Source organism: Rattus norvegicus, chromosome 9 (genome assembly GCF_036323735.1).
Source record: "Rattus norvegicus strain BN/NHsdMcwi chromosome 9, GRCr8, whole genome shotgun sequence".
Lineage (NCBI taxonomy): Eukaryota > Metazoa > Chordata > Mammalia > Rodentia > Muridae > Rattus > Rattus norvegicus.
In genome coordinates this window covers 98,833,899-98,850,623 of record NC_086027.1, presented here as the reverse complement: position 1 = coordinate 98,850,623, position 16,725 = coordinate 98,833,899, and the positions used below count along the sequence as shown (strand labels likewise).

The window sequence follows — 16,725 nt, the reverse complement described above, 5'->3', positions numbered from 1 at the left end:
TGCTCTCAGCTGCAGACCAAGTCTCACTTCCTAGAGGATGTTCAGAAGCTCTGCTGGGTCCCTCCTGGTGATGGTTTCATTTCCCAGAGTGATTTTTTTTTCCTGGGATGGCCTGTCTCCACTTCCGCCCTTCTCTTTGAACCTGCTCTGCACACCCTCTTCATGCCTCCTCCACCCTGCTCTAGTCACTCCTGCCCATTCTCCACTCTTCTGGATGATTCTTCTTGTGATAATTGTGCATTGCTCAGACCAGTTCTCTCAGTGGCCTACAGAAGAGCCTGCACCATTAAAAGGCTTACATGTGCTCTGCACGGAGTCTCTCCTGTCTAACTCATTGCTCACCCTTCCTCAGAAAGTGCTTTCTCCAGAGTCCCAGTGGCTGACTCAAAACACTGGTGCCAGGCCAGTGGGCAGTTCCTACCAGCGCTGATGCCTCCTTCCTAAAACAACTCTTCGGTTTTGTCTCCCTCGGGCTCACCTTTCCATGCCTCTTGCTGGTTCCTCTCCTCCTTCGTCTGTCATTCAGATATGGCAACACACAGGACTTGCTCCTTCTCTTGGTGTTTTCCCTATAGTGCCTGATACTAGAGTCTCTCACCCATAGGGCACTGATCTGATGACAGACTGATCCTAGGAAGTGGCTCAAGGGTGATTGGAATATGATGCCCTTGACTGAAGACCATGGTCATATCTGCTTTTTAGGTCCTGGTAACAAGAAAGACGTGGTCTTTCTCATCGATGGATCCCAAAACGCTGGCGCAGAGTTCCAGCACATCCGTACCCTGATTGAGAGGCTAGTCGAGTACCTGGACATAGGCTTCGACACCACCCGGGTAGCCGTCATCCAGTTCAGTGAGGACACCAAGATGGAGTTTCCTCTGAACGCCCACTTCAGCAAGGACGAAGTACAGAACGCTGTGCGCAGGCTGCGGCCCAAGGGTGGGAGGCAAGTCTACATTGGAAACGCTCTGGAGTATGTGCTGAAGAACATCTTCCAGAGACCGCTTGGGAGCCGGATAGAAGAGGGTGTTCCACAGTTCCTAGTCCTCATTTCGTCTGGGAAGTCTGCTGATGAGGTGGACGACTCAGCTGTGGAACTCAAGCAGTTTGGCGTGGCCCCTCTCACCGTAGCCAGACACACAGACCAGGAAGAGCTGGTGAAGATCTCCCTGAGTCCTGAGTACGTGTTCTCCGTGAGCACCTTCAGGGAGCTGCCCAGACTGGAGCAGAGGCTGCTGACGCCCATCACCACTCTAACCTCACAGCAGATCCAGCAGATCCTGGCCAGTACACGATATCCCCCTTCAGGTAAAACCCATGGAGGCGGGGCTGCTTGCGGAGGCGGGGCTGCTTGCGGAGGTGGGGCTGCTTGCGGAGGCGGGGCTGCTTGTGGAGGCGGGGCTGCTTGCGGAGGCGGGGCTGCTTGCGGAGGCGGGGCTGCTTGCGGAGGCAGGGCTGCTTGCAGAGGCCGGGCTGCTTGCTGACTTGTGTGCATGCCTGCATGCTTGTATATTAAAGTTTTAACACTTGTAGACCGAGCACCCCCCCACCCCCATATCAAGTTATTCTCCCTTTTCTTACTTCCTTCTCTTTGATCGCCTAGATAGGTGGTTCTCAACTTCTTTATGCATTGACTCTTTAATATGGTTCCTCACGTTGGGGTGATTCCCCCCAACTGTACAATTATTTTCTTTGCTCCTTCATACCTACAATTTTGCTACTGTTATGAATAATAATGTAAACATCTGTATTTTATGATGGTCTTGGGCAACCCCTGTGAAAGGGTCATTCAACCCCTCAAAGGGGTCAAGACCCTTAGGTTGAGAACCGCTGTTCTAGACAATTTAACTTCTATTTTTTGTGTCTATGGTTTTATGCATCTTTATAAACAACAAATGAGAGGAAATAGTCCTTCTGAGACTGGTGTAACGCACCTAACGTTATCTCTAGGGGCACCCACTTCCCTGAGAACAGTGTAGCTTTGTTCCTTATGGCTGAAAAAGAATTCCATTGTGTATGTGAACCACATTTTCTTGAGATTCTTACCCCAGTCAGAATAGCCATTAAAAAAAAGAATAACAACAAGTGCTGGTGATAATATGGACAAAACAGTGCTCTCCTGTGCGCCTGGTGAGAATGTAAACTGGTTTAGCCACTATGGAGGCCTTTATGGAGGTTTCTCAAAAAACTAGAAAGAAGTCTTCATACAATCTGGATACACCACTTCTGGGTGCTTATTTGAAGGACTCCAGATCGACACACCAAAGTGTGTGCTTTAGCACTCTGTGTAATAGTGAGTAAAGGAACCAACCCACTGACAGAGGAATGGAAAAGAAAATGTATGTATCTCCTGCATATTTTCGATATAAAATAGACCAGGCTCAATGGCCCCTGTAATAAGGTGTCTTAACTCGCTTCCTTTTGCTGTGCTAAACACCATGATCAAAAACGCCTTGGAGAGAAAGGCTTATTTTTATTTGGCTAATAAGTCCTGAGAGTTGATTATTGAGAGAAGTCAGGGTAGAAGCTCAAGCGGGATCAGAGACAAGTACCACGGAGGAATGCTGCTTGTTGACTTACTCACCGTGGCTTGCTCGGCTTGGTTCCTTCTACTGCCTAGGACAAGTTGCCCAGGTGTAGAACCACCCACAGTGGGCTGGGCCCTCTCACATTGATCATTAATTGAGAAAATGCTCCCACAGATTTGCTCACCGGTCTTCCCTCTTTCCAGAGTGGTTCTAGTTTATGTCAAAAGCCAACCAGCACATAAAAGAATTAAAAATGGAGGGTCCTTTGTTTTCATGAAGTCTTTCCTATCAGCCTAAGAATACTAGGATGCACTGTTAGTAAGGTAGCTTTTTTTCTGTCAGTGTGGTGCAGGGAGATGGGGGCTGGATCTGAAGGGTATACAGGGTCTGAGCTTGTGGTAGTGAGTACTGTGGAAGGCTCGACGCAGGGGTTCCTCAGCCAGGATCTGGGACTTCACAGAAGTTTGAGGTAATTCTGCATGTGGCCATTGCCATCATTCCTGTGTAGGAGGAAGGCCTTGGGAAAGACTGGAAATGTGTAACTGTCGACCCTACTCACCGAACAGTGGGCAGCCCATCCTTGGGATTGTAGACAGTACTCTCCTTTTTGTATTTAGACATAGTTGGTGGGGTACTTCTATCTTTATCTTACCCCACCACAGTCAGAGTCTGTCTGATGCTGAAGCCTTATGGTGGGGTGTACTCAGCAGGAGACCCCAAGGTTGTAACCCAGCTCACTGATAGCTTCATTTCATAATCAGCTCAACACGTCATTTTGTAGTATTGCACTGTAAAAGCCAGGAATTGAGGAAATAACAGGTCAGAGTTCACCGAGACAGCCTATTCATTTAGTTAAAGGCTGTCCTGAGAGGCATCTGGAACTCCAGCAGGAGAATGTGGCTTGCCTCTCCCAAGATATTCTGGTTACTTTTATACAAGTTGAATATCTCTAATTCAAAATGCTAGGGACTGGAATTGCTTCAGATTTTGGATTCATTTCTACTTTAGAACATTTGTATATTCATAATGAACTAATGTGGGCACGGGGCATGAAATCACTTCTGTTTCTCATAGACCTAATGCAATCGTTTGCAGGTAATTTTGTGAGATTAAAAGGAAAACTCAAAACAAAGTAAAAAAACTTCACAGTCTGGACTTTCTACAAGTTAAAAAGCGAGTCATGTGGAGAACAGAGAATGGTAAAAAGAAAAAAAATAAATGCCATGGCTTCACTAAAAAACAATTTAACAAAATTTAAGGATTATAAGCAAGCCAATATCTGGGGGAAATTGTGACTCTTGGCATACAGCATTGTGTTGTAGGAACCCTTTACCCCATGGATGAAGGTGGGACAGCAACACATGCTGGGGAGCCCCGTGGGGTGTATCTTAGTGCTGGACACAGCAGCCAAGTGAGGACAGTTGACTTCAGTTCTCTCTCTCCCTATGATGAAGATGCTGACCTCAGCGATCCCAGTCTCTCTGGTCCTTCATAATCCTGTGGCTATAGGTTTTAAATTAGTAGTAACCCAGGCCACAAGGCCAAAGCAAAAACAAAAAACAAAACAAAAGTTATCTTAGAGAAAGTTTTGGATGACTTAAAACATTTGAAGGAACAGGTATTAGCTGCACTTAGAATATCAGGGGGGTTTTGTTTGTTTAAAATGTGTGTGTGTGTGTGTGTGTGTGTGTGTGTGTGTGTGTGTGTGTATGCCAGAGAACGGCTTTTAAGAGTGGTTTCTCTCCTTTTCTGCGATCTGAGCATTGGACTCAGACCATTAGGTATGTTGCTAAGCACCACCAACCTGGAAAACCAGCTTTTAGCGACTTAACTTACAAAAGCCCAGTGCGTGTGTTGGAATATCACTCCAGTGCTGGGTCACCATGGGTGCCACCTACGCAAGTTCCAGAACCTGACGTAGGAGGGAAGTCAGAGCAGGGCTGCTCAGGAACTAAACCCCACCTTTTCTTTTGTCGGCAGTGGCTGAAAGTGATGCTGCGGACATCGTCTTTCTGATCGACAGCTCCGATGCCATGAAGCCTGACGGTATTGCTCATATCCGTGACTTTGTCAGCAGGATTGTCCGCAGACTCAACATCGGCCCCAATAAAGTGAGGATTGGGGTCGTGCAGTTCAGCAACGATGTCTTCCCTGAGTTCTACCTGAAGACCCACAAGTCACAGAACAGTGTGCTTGAAGCCATCCGGCGTCTGAGGTTCAAAGGAGGGTCTCCCCTGAACACTGGCAGAGCCCTGGAGTTTGTGGCAAGAAACCTCTTTGTGAAGTCTGCTGGGAGCCGGATAGAAGATGGGGTCCCTCAACACCTGGTCTTGTTCCTGGGTGGGAAGTCTCAGGACGATGTGTCTAGGCATGCCCAAGTCATAAGCTCCTCGGGGATCATGAGTTTAGGAATAGGAGACCGGAACATCGATAGGACAGACTTGCAAACCATCACCAACGACCCCAGGCTGGTCTTCACAGTTCGGGAATTCAGAGAGCTTCCCAACATAGAAGAGAGGGTCATGCTTTCCTTTGGACCCTCTGGACCTACCCCTCAGCCTCCTGAGGTAGAATTCCCTTCTTCCCGGCCAGGTAGGAGCCATTTGGTGCATGGTTATTGAATGTGGTTTAAATTAAACAGTAACTCCTTTCTTTGAAATAATTTTCACTTCTCAGGGTTGTGTCTGCGGGGGATATAGTTCATTTGAAATTGTAGAGGAAAACATGTCCCCCATGTCCTCCTGTCTCCAGCAGGAGAGTTCTTTACTTCCTCTCCTCTTTATTTAGGTGACTTGTCACTTTCTCCCAGTGTTTAGTGTACTGTGCAGTGGAGTTATAGGGGCATCGTGTGGAGAGACAGTTCCTCATGAACAAGCATGGTGGAAACATTAGTTACTTTGATTTGCACTGTGTGCTGTTTTGGAGGCTGGGCTCTCCTCATCTTCCTTGTGATCCACTTGTAGAGAAGAAGAAGGCCGACATCGTGTTCCTGCTGGATGGTTCCATCAACTTTCGGAGGGACAGTTTCCAGGAAGTGCTCCGTTTTGCATCTGAAATCGTGGACACGGTCTACGAAGATGGTGACTCCATCAGAGTGGGGCTGGTCCAGTACAACTCAGACCCCACGGATGAATTCTTCCTGAGGGACTTTTCTACCAAAAGGCAGATTATCGATGCCATCAACAAGGTCATCTACAAAGGAGGGAGGCACGCCAACACGAGGGTGGGCATTGAGCACCTGCTGAAGAATCACTTTGTGTCCGAGGCTGGGAGCCGCCTGGACGAGCGGGTCCCTCAGATCGCCTTCGTGATCACGGGAGGAAAGTCAGTGGAGGATGCTCAGGATGTGAGCCTGGCTCTCACCCAGAAAGGTGTCAAGGTGTTTGCTGTCGGCGTGAGGAACATCGACTCTGAGGAGGTGGGGAAGATAGCCTCCAACAGTGCCACAGCCTTCCGGGTAGGCAGCGTACAGGAGCTGTCGGAACTGAGTGAGACGGTGCTCGAGACTCTGCATGACGCGATGCACGAGACCCTCTGTCCTGGTGTGACCGATGTTTCCAAAGGTAACTGTCGTGTGCATAGCTTCGCTCTTCCCGCTGATGCTGAGAACAGCCTTAGTGCCGTCCTGGGGGCTCCTCAGGCTCGTGGTTGCCTTGGACACTTATTTATGTCCTTGGTGCTCACCTACTCACTACTCTAGAATGTTCTTCCAAGATAAGAGTCAAAGTCTTATACGCTTTACTTTTTCTCCCACTGTTTGATTCCCCAGATAGTAAGATTCCTCACTTATCTTTAAAAGGATAATTCTTGAGACATACTCTGTTTTGGAGCCTAGACTGACCCAGAATTCACAGAATTCCTGAGTAGGCTGGCACCGGGGTTATAGTATGCCTCACTGTGCTTATTGGATTGGTTGCCTGGATTGGGGCATTTGTATTCTTAAGTACTTTGGATTTTTAACACCAACCTGAGTGAATACCAAATGTACACTATTATGTCCAAGTAACTAACCCCCGCAAAGAGCAGACATATGTTCAAGTAGCCCACGGTTTTGGTCCTTGTCAGTAAGAGGGAGTCAGATCTAGCTAGTTCCTTCTCTGGGCTCACATGTGGAGGATTCATTTTGCTCTCTCCCTGCCTCTCTCTCCGCCAGCCTGTAATCTGGAAGTCATTCTGGGGTTCGATGGATCTCGAGATCAGAACGTGTTTGTGAGTCAGAAGGGTCTCGAGTCCAAGGTGGACACCATCTTGAATAGAATCAGCCAGATACAAAGGATCAGCTGCAGCAGTAACCAGCTGCCCACTGTGCGGGTGTCTGTGGTGGCCAACACGCCCTCTGGGCCAGTGGAAGCCTTTGACTTTGCCGAGTATCAGCCAGACCTGTTCGAGAAGTTCCGTACCATGCGCAGCCAGCACCCATACGTCCTCACCGCTGACACGCTGAAGCTGTACCAGAACAAATTCAGGCAATCGTCACCTGACACTGTGAAGGTAAGCAGGCCAGGGCCAGGGGCCCTGTGCAGTGCTCTGAGCTTCCTGAAGTCTGTCCTGAGGGATTAGCATGCATCGCAGTGGGTGGGATGGGGTTGCTAGCACCTGCCTGTGAGGAGAGTTACATTCTTAAGGACTGACTCTAATTCTATATGTCTTCTTTCTCGTTAGCCTCCCTTAGCCTCCCCCATCCCCACAAAACATAAACACATCACATGCTACACACATCTCCATACCACACACATACATACCACACACATACATGTACACACATCACACTACACACTACATAAATAAGACATACACACTCACCACAATGCACATACACATAACACCCCCTGCCGCCCACACACACCTACACACCACTGCATGCATATATATATATATATATATATATATATATATATATATATATATATATATATATATATAAAACAGACACATACACATTCACCACAATGGACATATATCACACACACACACACACACACACACACACACACACACACACACACACACACTATGTCACATTATGTGCACTCTATATTTTTTTTTTCCGCCAAGGCTGCCAAGCAAAATACCACAGGCATGGTGCCTTAAACCACAAGGATTTCTTTCTCCCAGTGCTGGAGGCTGGAAGGCCAGCATCAAGCAAGACCTGGGCAGGGCTGCTTTGCTCCAAAGCCTTGCTGCTTGATTTGTAAATGGCAGCCTTCTCCTCGGGCCCTCACATAGTCATCCCTTTGGCTGCTGGTGGCTCAGTCATCTTCTCCTAAGAGGTCACCATTCAGACTCCTCAGCTGTGGAGGAGGAATTGGCTCACCATGACCACTCAGTTCCCTCCCGACTGTTTCTGATGCTCCCTAGCCGTATGGGTGAGCCTTGACTCCTCTGTCACTTGCAGGTCGTCATTCACTTCACGGATGGAGCTGATGGAGACATGGCCGACTTATACCGAGCATCTGAGGAGCTCCGTCAAGCAGGTAGGTCCTAGGCTTCCACACTGTGAGAAGAAAGCCTCTCTCCTCTGCTCAAGGCAGACTGGCCACTTTACTGAGAGAGATCTGTCAATAGAGTCCTTGGGTGTGGTCCATCAGAGGCGCTTGTCCTGCCATCTTGGCTCCTTCTTCCCTGCTTAGGCTCTAACATAAGAGTACTGAAGCTACTTCTGAGCCAGGAATAGGTCAACGTCAGGCACATTGACCAGGGGGAACACCCATAATGCACGAGGCTTTTGCAAATGATTACAAGGCTGCAACATGCGTCAGGGATGGGACGTGCTGAGCAGAAAGTCGTCACACCATCAGTTATCGCAGCTTAGTATTTAGACCACTAAATCAATGTAACGTAACCAGTATTAATCACGTATACACATAATTAATATAAAATAAGCCACACAAGCACTTATCAAGCAGACTTGACAACGGCTACATGAGTAGCCTTGTTTGGTTAGGTGAGCTTTGGAATATCCCAGCACTGGCTATCAAGCAGTTGTCAATCCCAGAGGCTCTAGAGCTAGGGTTCTCAACCTGTGGGTCACCCCTATAAGGGCTCTAAGAACACTTTCATAGGGGTAGCAGCATATCAGATATTCTGCATATCAAATTTTTACATCATGCTCCTTAACGATAAAATTATAGTTATGAGGTAACAACAAAAATAATTTGATGGTTGGGGGGCGGTCACTACACCATGAAGAACTATATTAAAGATTTGCAGCATTAGGAAGGTTGAGAACCACTGCTTAGAAGTTAAGGAAGCAGAACTATTCAAGCACATTATCTTTAAATAAGATTTATTTATTTATCTGTTCATCTATCATCTATCTATCTATCTATCTATCTATCTATCTATCTATCTATCTATCTGGTGTGTGTGTGTGTGTGTGTGTGTGTGTGTGTGTGTGTGTGTGTGTGTGTGTGCCAAGTATGTACAGAGGTCCTCTGAGGCTGAGGAGGGCATTGGCTCTCATGGAACTGGAGATACAGACAGTCGTGAGCTACTCATTGTGGGTGCTTGGAACTGAACCGGGGTCCTCTTTCGGAGTGGCACACACTCTTAATCATTTGAGCCATCTCTCCAGACGCACCTAAGCATTCTACTTATTAGCTTGTCCCTTCCGGGACAGTGGAGAGGGCTTTGCTGTGGCCTGATGTGTTAGATGCGTTAATACTTCAGTCCTTCCCATGGTACACTCCAGGTCTGTAGGGTCAGAGGTGACATGTTACAGAGGCCACTTCAGTAACTCAGAAAGAGTTCAGTATCCCAACTCTTCCAAGTAGCAGACTGGTTTCATTAAACACAGGTAGGTTACAGCAAAAGTTTGACGGGCTGGGGATGTATCTCAGTGGCAGAAAGTGTGCCTAACAGCCGTACTTCGTGTTCCCAACTGGATGGTTTGATTCCCGGGACCACCAACAAGTGAACAGCATGGGGCGGAGAGATGGCTCAGTGGGGAAAGCAGCCACTGCCTGGCCTGTTAGCTTCAGTTCAGTTCCCAAGGGTAGAAGGAGAACCTAATTCATGCCCCGGTGCACAAGGCACTTGTATTCCCCTTCCAAAATGAATAAAAATAGCTGGACTGCAACGCTATACCTCCACCCCACAGATCACCTCATAGAGTCAGGAAAAATGAAATCCAGCTCTCTAATGCCTAGGTGAGGTGTATTAAATGGTTCATGTCTCACAGGTGTCCAAGCCCTGATCCTGGTGGGTCTTGAACGTGTGGCTAACCTGGAGCGGCTGATGCAAGTGGAGTTCGGGCGGGGCTTCATGTACGACAGGCCCCTGAGGCTCAACTTGCTTGACTTGGACTACGAATTGGCGGAGCAGCTTGTGAGTCTCTGTCTCTTTTAAAGAGTTACACACACACACACACACACACACACACACACACACACACACACACACACACACACATACACACACACACACGGTTTTAGATTGACGGCATCTCAAGGCAGCAAAGCCAGATGTCTTAGTGGCCTGGTGACTGGGGGAAGGGAACACGGATGGATCACGGACTCCCTCAAGGCTTGCTTTATGGCTGTATGAGTCCTGGATATGGCATCTGTCTTTTCTGTATGATGGAATCAAGAATATGCAGGGAAAGGGACGGAGACCACTTCCAGGTGGAGAAGTCCTCTCCTACCTCCCTTTCTGGGCTCTTCTCTCACTGAGAGCAGCTACCTCCTGGGATGGGGAGTGGGGTGGGGCGTGGTCAGTGATTCTCAGTGACTAAGACTGTGAGAGTCGGAGGGGTGCTGCCCTCTCTTCCTCTGTCTTAAAAACTGGGATGTTTTTATTGAGTGGAAGCAGCTTCAGTCTAGAGCAAGGGGAGCGGCGCACAGGATGAGCACTAATTCAGTGAACGGCAATGTGTTCGGGATGTGTAAGGTCAGGGACGCAGAGGCGGCTGGTGACCCAGATTGTGGAGATCCTGGCTCAGGGCCCAGGGCCCCACATGTTGCCAACCCATTGCTTCTCCAGGGACTCCCCCAGGCCAGTCCTGATTTCCACCATCCCAACCGTGGCTCAGAGAAAGGCGGGAGGTGGATCTCTAATTTAGAATGTTCTTTGACTTCAGGTTGCTTCAATGTGTCGGTTGGGTTTTATGTTTGTGGTTTGGGCTTAAGGAGGTTGTCTTAGGGTTTCATTGCTGTGTGGAGACACCATGACCAAGGCAACTCTTATAACGAAAACGTTTATTTAGGGCTGGCTGACAGGTTCAGAGGTTTAGTCCATTATCATTATGGTAGGAAGCCTGGCACTGCACAGGCAAACATGGTGCTGGAGAAGGAGATGAGAGTTCTATATGTTGATCTGCAGGCAACAAGGAGGAGACTGTGATACACACTGGGCAGAGTCTGAGCATAGAAGACCTCAAAGCCTGCCCCCACAGTGACACACTTCCTTCAGCAAGGCCACGCCTACTCCAACAAGGCCACACCTCCTAATAGTGCCACTCCTTATGGCCCAAGCATCCAAACACATGATTCTATGAGGACCATAGCTATTCAAACCACCATAGAGGTTATACTGAAAATCCAAACCTTGAGTGTCAGAAACTTCTGGAAACTGAACCTAGTCTAGGATAAGAATTATCATAGTTGATTTTTTTTTCTCTTCCACCAACAACTTCCCATCCTATGCAGAGAGCTCAGCCCTCAGCTGCAGCGAGCCTTTGAGGGAGTGGCATTAGGTAGCTTCCTGTAGCAGATTGGGACTGATACCAGCCCCATGGTGTTTTTCTGTTTTCTCTCCTTGATGTGTATTTACTTTTTCCTTGGCAGGATAATATTGCTGAGAAAGCTTGCTGTGGGGTTCCATGCAAGTGCTCTGGAGAGAGGGGAGACAGAGGGCCCATCGGCAGCATCGGACCAAAGGTATGGAGATGGTACTCTTCCCACCACAGGCTAGACTTCACACCACAGGCTAGACTTCACACCACAGGCTCTGACACTATTTGGCTGGGTGACTTCCTGAGTATCATGGATGGATATGAGAGAGGCAGAAGGGCCCTCCCTGACCATATTGCCAATGCTAGGTTTCCAAGGTAATGTTCTTCAGTCAATAGTACCAGTGTCTTGCTAGTGGTGGAGATGGCCCAAGCGCCTGCCATGTTTCCCTCTTCCACTGGATGGGACAATCTGCTCTTTGACATATGGATCTATCATTTCATAAAACAATGAAAGACCCAAGCGTGCCCACTGGCAGCCTCACGATGTGGGCCAGTGGGGCCCTTTGAGGTTGGTTACCTTGAAGGAGTGCCACAGCTCTCTTGGAAAAGAGATGTCCCAGTGGAATAGAGAGCGAGTGGGAGCATGCTCAGCCCTTGGTGACGCCCACTACCACACTGTGTGTCACCACTGCTCCACTGAGCAAAGGCTCTGCTGGGACACTTTATGCAGAACACAGGTGATGTGGGGACTCGTGTGCTTTATTTCAGGGTATATCCGGGGAAGATGGCTACCGAGGCTATCCAGGCGATGAAGGTGGACCCGTGAGTAAAAGCTTCCCTTCTCCTGCCCCTTAAGGTTTTACTGGCTCCTATTCTTCCCATGTGGGGACTGAATGGTGGGATTTGTAGCCTGTCCGGTGGCCAGGGGCCTTCTCATCAGGAGAAAAATTTCTCTTAACTTACTTAACCATTTTCCTTTCATTCCCGCGCTAAGAACATTCTTTGAGTGTGTGTGTAGAGTGCATAGGGACACCTGATCTGTTTCAGAGTGGGGGAAGTATGGTGTGTCCAGTGCCCACTAAGTATATGAGCAGAAACCGGTGGGTGGTGTGTACTCCTAATCCCAGCTTTTGAGAAGCTGAGGCAGGAGGATGATGAGCTGCCTGAGCTGTTATGTAGCAAGATTCTGGCAAGTCTGTGAGGCTCTGGGACCCTAGAACAAGGACCTTCTCTGGGATATGGGATAGAGGGGCTCCTGGGAGAGCAAGTGACGTCTCTGGGTATCTAGACCAGATAAAGATGTCAGTGCTGACCCTGTTGCCATGGGAAACCATGACAATACAGCACAATGGTCAGGGGAAAGAACAATACCCCCTGGACACTGCAACCATCCCGGAGCCCACTCCCCAGTCCATGAAGCAGTGAATTCTTGCTCAGTCAGGAGCTGGGGGACTGAGGATATTGGTAGATGAAGCCCTCTTTGTGCTGCTTACTATTCTTTGCATTAGATGAAACACCAGGCAAGGAATTCCTGTCTGCAAAATGCATTTGTTCTCTTTACAGGGTGAGCGAGGTCCCCCGGGTGTGAATGGCACACAAGGTTTCCAGGGCTGCCCCGGCCAGAGAGGAGTGAAGGTACAGTATGGATTCCTGTGTAGGAGAGTCAGTGCAGAGCGCGCAGGAAGATAAGAGCTCTCCATGTGCCTTGAGGAGGGAGGGTAGCAGGCTGGGGTTTCTCTATTCTCAGAGCCCAGTAGCCAGGGTCTCTCTCTGACGGTGGCTCTGTATTGGGGTGAGTCAGGGGTCCAGAGCACAGGCTACCATTGGAAAGGAACCTGGGTGGAGACATAGTTTCCCATGAAAACATTTCGCAGCCAGGAGTCAGTCATGAAGTGCAAGGTTTTGGCTGGGCCCTCGGAGGAGCCAGGGAAAGAACTGTTTGGGGTTCCAGGGTCGGCTGCATGCTGACCTGGAGAGAAAGGTGGAAGGGAAGGTCAGCACACTGCAAGTCATGAAACTGGCCTTCTGTCTTTGGGGCTACTTCTCCTTCCCAGGGAGAAAGACCACCCAAATTCACTTTCTAACACCGCAACTGGCAGCGAGGCAGGAGGCAAGCCAGAATGTATGTTCAATGTATAGAACCCTCAGAACCAAGGGTATTCAGACGCAGGTGAAGGGGCATCCCTCAGCTTCTGTCCTGAGGCACTGCCTCTGGGTCACTCATGTTTTCTCTGCCCCCTTACCTTCCAGGGTTCTCGAGGATTCCCAGGCGAGAAGGTACTAAAACATTTGTTTGTTTTAATGAAAACTCCCCCGATCCTGCTTCTTTGTCTCCCTCTCGGGGATAACTTGCTGCACTCACTGTCTGCTGTTTCCTTCTCAGGGTGAATTGGGAGAAATTGGCTTGGACGGTCTGGATGGTGAAGAGGTACGTAACAGGCTTTACCTCCCATGTCCCAACTGTTCTACTCCCGGGGTCCTGCTCAACAGCAGTGCATCCACAGGAGCGGTCACACTGCACAACCCACTCTCATTGTCTTTACAGGGAGACAAGGGGCTGCCTGGTTCATCTGGTGAAAAGGGGAGTCCTGGAAGAAGGGTAGGTGTGCTCTTCTCTCCTTGTCCTGGAGAGGGCGGGAGACTTAACACCTTCCCCAGGGACCAGTTAGCATTCTTCCCACAGGCTTCCTGGTAGATGTGTGAGTGAGGGCCCCTCTCAGCTGTGAGACCCTGTGTTGGCGAGCCCCACAGGGTGGAGACCGAGTTTGTTCTCTTGTAAACACATTTCTCAATGCATGGTCCTGAGAGGCTCCCCAGGAAACATCTGCAGACTGGCCAAACACATCAGGAATATTTTGACATGATTTGGGGAACCAGAGAGATGACTCAGCGGTTAGAAACTTACATTGATCATACAGAGGACCCCAGTTCAGTTCCTAGCTCTCAGACTGGATGTTTCATAACTGCCTGTAACTCCTACTCTGGGGGGGAATATGATACCCCTCTCCTGGCCTCTGCAGATACTGCATTCAGGCGCACACAGAGACACATATACATACTTACAAAGAAAATAAATCGTAGACAGGATGTGATGTCTTCCAGGTTCAGGTTCATGCTAAGTGGGAGAATGGCGACAGGCATTCTGATGGGACTTACAGAGCGAGGGCTGTGACATTGATGAACAGCATAGAGGTCCAAGGTGCAGCTTGAGGGTTATAGTTAATATTCTGGTCAGAATAGCAGGCACCGGCTAATTGATCACAGAAACAAAGTAGTGGGACAATAGATAATCACTTTCTTCGTCATAGCAACCGCCCATATATGTGTGTGAATATATATGTATATGTGTATATATATATATATGTGTGTGTGTGTGTGTGTGTGTCTGTATATATGATGACATCATGTTATAGATCTCAAATACTCACACAATACTTGTCAAAAAAATCCACCAGAAATATCTAGTTTTAAACTTCCACTGTGTGATTGATTTAGGGTGACAAAGGACCCAAAGGAGACAAAGGCGAGAGAGGAGATGTGGGGATTCGAGGTGACCCGGTAAGAAAGATTTCACCATTTCGGATTTCACGGATTTCACGGGAGGAGGCTTAGGAGGGAGGAGAAGGGGGTCATTTACATTTTGAAATTGCATCACGATGTTCTGATAAAATATGAGGTTTTTCCTGTCCTTTCCGTATGGGGGATCATTGGAGATGATTTGTTTCCAATACAACAAGCATTTCCAAGTCCCTCAGTAGGAGGGTCTTCCCAAGATGCCCAATGGATACATTTGCCTTAGAATGTGTCTGATGCAGCTTTCTGGTTCGAGGATTTGTAAACCCTTTAAGCGAAAGACTACTGCTGAGATGACCTGTTCTGCACGTCACCCACCTCCATGGGAGAGGATGCAATGTGAGACTGAGTGTCCCCAGTAGGGAAGGATTTGTGCCACCCCATTGGGGCCACTGTTAGGCTCTGGGTGTTAGCTGGGCAGGAGGTAGCTCAAAGGACTGTCTTTGAGAGCCCTCCCTTCAGTCTGTTGCTAAGAATTCTAATGGCTGTGGCTTTCCTTATGTGGGGCTCATTCGACAACCCTGTTGTTTTCAGGGTGACTCAGGACGGGACAGCCAGCAGAGAGGACCCAAAGGAGAGACGGGCGACATTGGCCCCATGGTACAGTAATCCACACCCAGAAACCTCTGCGTTCAGGGCAACAAACGACTCTCACGGCATTCATGCCTCACCACCTGCAGCCCCCATGAACTGCAGAGTCTCTGAGCCCAGCAGCGCTGTCCCCCAAGGCCGACATGTGTGTGCCTGGGAAGGCAGCCTCTGTGGGACTGCGCATCGGGGCTGCTCCCAGGCAGCAGTTGTGCCCTGCAGCTGTGTGCAGAGAGCTCTGGTGAAGCAAAATTCTTAAAGGGGTGATCACTATCTCTGTGACCCTAAGCCTGATGCTTCCCAAGAGTGCCTGGATCTCTGTCCTCCTATAGACAGACCCTTCCCTGGGAATAGACCTTTCTGCCCCATGTCTCCAGTGACACTCTCTGGGGTTTAATGCTCTTCTCTGCAGGTGAATTTCATGTTAATGTTTTACCCCCACATCAGGGTCTCCCAGGCAGAGACGGTATCCCCGGCAGTCCAGGAGACCCTGGGAAAGACGTGAGTACCTTGGGGTGTTGGGTTCTGCTCAGGGACAAGTGATTGGTACCTGACATAGTGCCTGGCACTCTGCTATGGTACAGCTCTCTACTGGGGGATGTGGAGCTATTCCTGAAACTACCCATCTGCCTGTTTTGTGCTATACAGACACAGTATTAAAAGCAAGATCGTTTGCATCAATATAGAACAGGTAGATTTTTTCTTTTGACTCAATGTTGCTACCCTAGATTGTTTACTGGCTCACAATTCTGAAGGGTTCAGGGAGGCCCCAGAACATGGCATGGGTAGCTAGCAAGGGCTTTCATGTTTGTCTTCCCGTGGAGGAAGGTAGAAGGCAAGATGATGATCTGTACACCACATCTGTTGCTGATAGGACATTTTCATTCTTAGCTTCTTCCGTCACCATCACCCATTACTTGCCTTCCCTCAGTCCTTTCTCCCTCCTTTAGTCCTTTATCCTTTCCCCACTAAGTAGTTAAACATCAGAGGAAACACTAATGCTGGCTGATGGGAGGACATGGGGAAGAAGGCTGAAGAAGCAGATGCCTGTGGCCCCCATCACTGCTTCTATATTTGTGCCACTCACAGAAGGAAACTTGGGCACAGCGTGATTTAGCTTTTGTGTTTCCAATACATTCTGGAATGCGTGTCTCTGAATAACTTCTTCCATACTCACTGAAGTAATGCGGAAGCCAAGGTGAAGTCCATAACCTTTGTGAAGCCTCTTGAAAGCTGTCAGGGCCCAGGAGAGCAGAGAGCCTAGTAGATGGAAAAAGAGGCCAGGCAGGTACAATCCTTAGCAGAGTTCAGGAAGTTAGTGGGTGACCAGGATGGGTCACTGCTCAAAAATGAACAGAGCAGAAA

General features: G+C 48.7%; 1 protein-coding gene across 3 annotated transcripts in view; it reads left to right on the top strand.

Annotated features, from left to right (window-relative positions):
* The window catches only part of Col6a3 (collagen type VI alpha 3 chain), a 77,890-nt gene that overhangs the window by 36,437 nt on the left and 24,728 nt on the right, over nt 1-16,725 (top strand). For all 3 annotated transcript variants that reach the window (NM_001427497.1, XM_063267519.1, XM_063267520.1), the window contains 15 exons: nt 703-1,308; nt 4,509-5,120; nt 5,492-6,091; nt 6,682-7,019; nt 7,924-8,002; nt 9,709-9,854; nt 11,312-11,404; nt 11,968-12,021; nt 12,763-12,834; nt 13,450-13,476; nt 13,583-13,627; nt 13,745-13,798; nt 14,695-14,757; nt 15,307-15,372; nt 15,808-15,861. In NM_001427497.1, the coding sequence (NP_001414426.1) occupies nt 703-1,308; nt 4,509-5,120; nt 5,492-6,091; nt 6,682-7,019; nt 7,924-8,002; nt 9,709-9,854; nt 11,312-11,404; nt 11,968-12,021; nt 12,763-12,834; nt 13,450-13,476; nt 13,583-13,627; nt 13,745-13,798; nt 14,695-14,757; nt 15,307-15,372; nt 15,808-15,861 (2,909 nt within the window). The remainder of the gene's footprint in view (nt 1-702; nt 1,309-4,508; nt 5,121-5,491; nt 6,092-6,681; nt 7,020-7,923; nt 8,003-9,708; nt 9,855-11,311; nt 11,405-11,967; nt 12,022-12,762; nt 12,835-13,449; nt 13,477-13,582; nt 13,628-13,744; nt 13,799-14,694; nt 14,758-15,306; nt 15,373-15,807; nt 15,862-16,725) is intronic.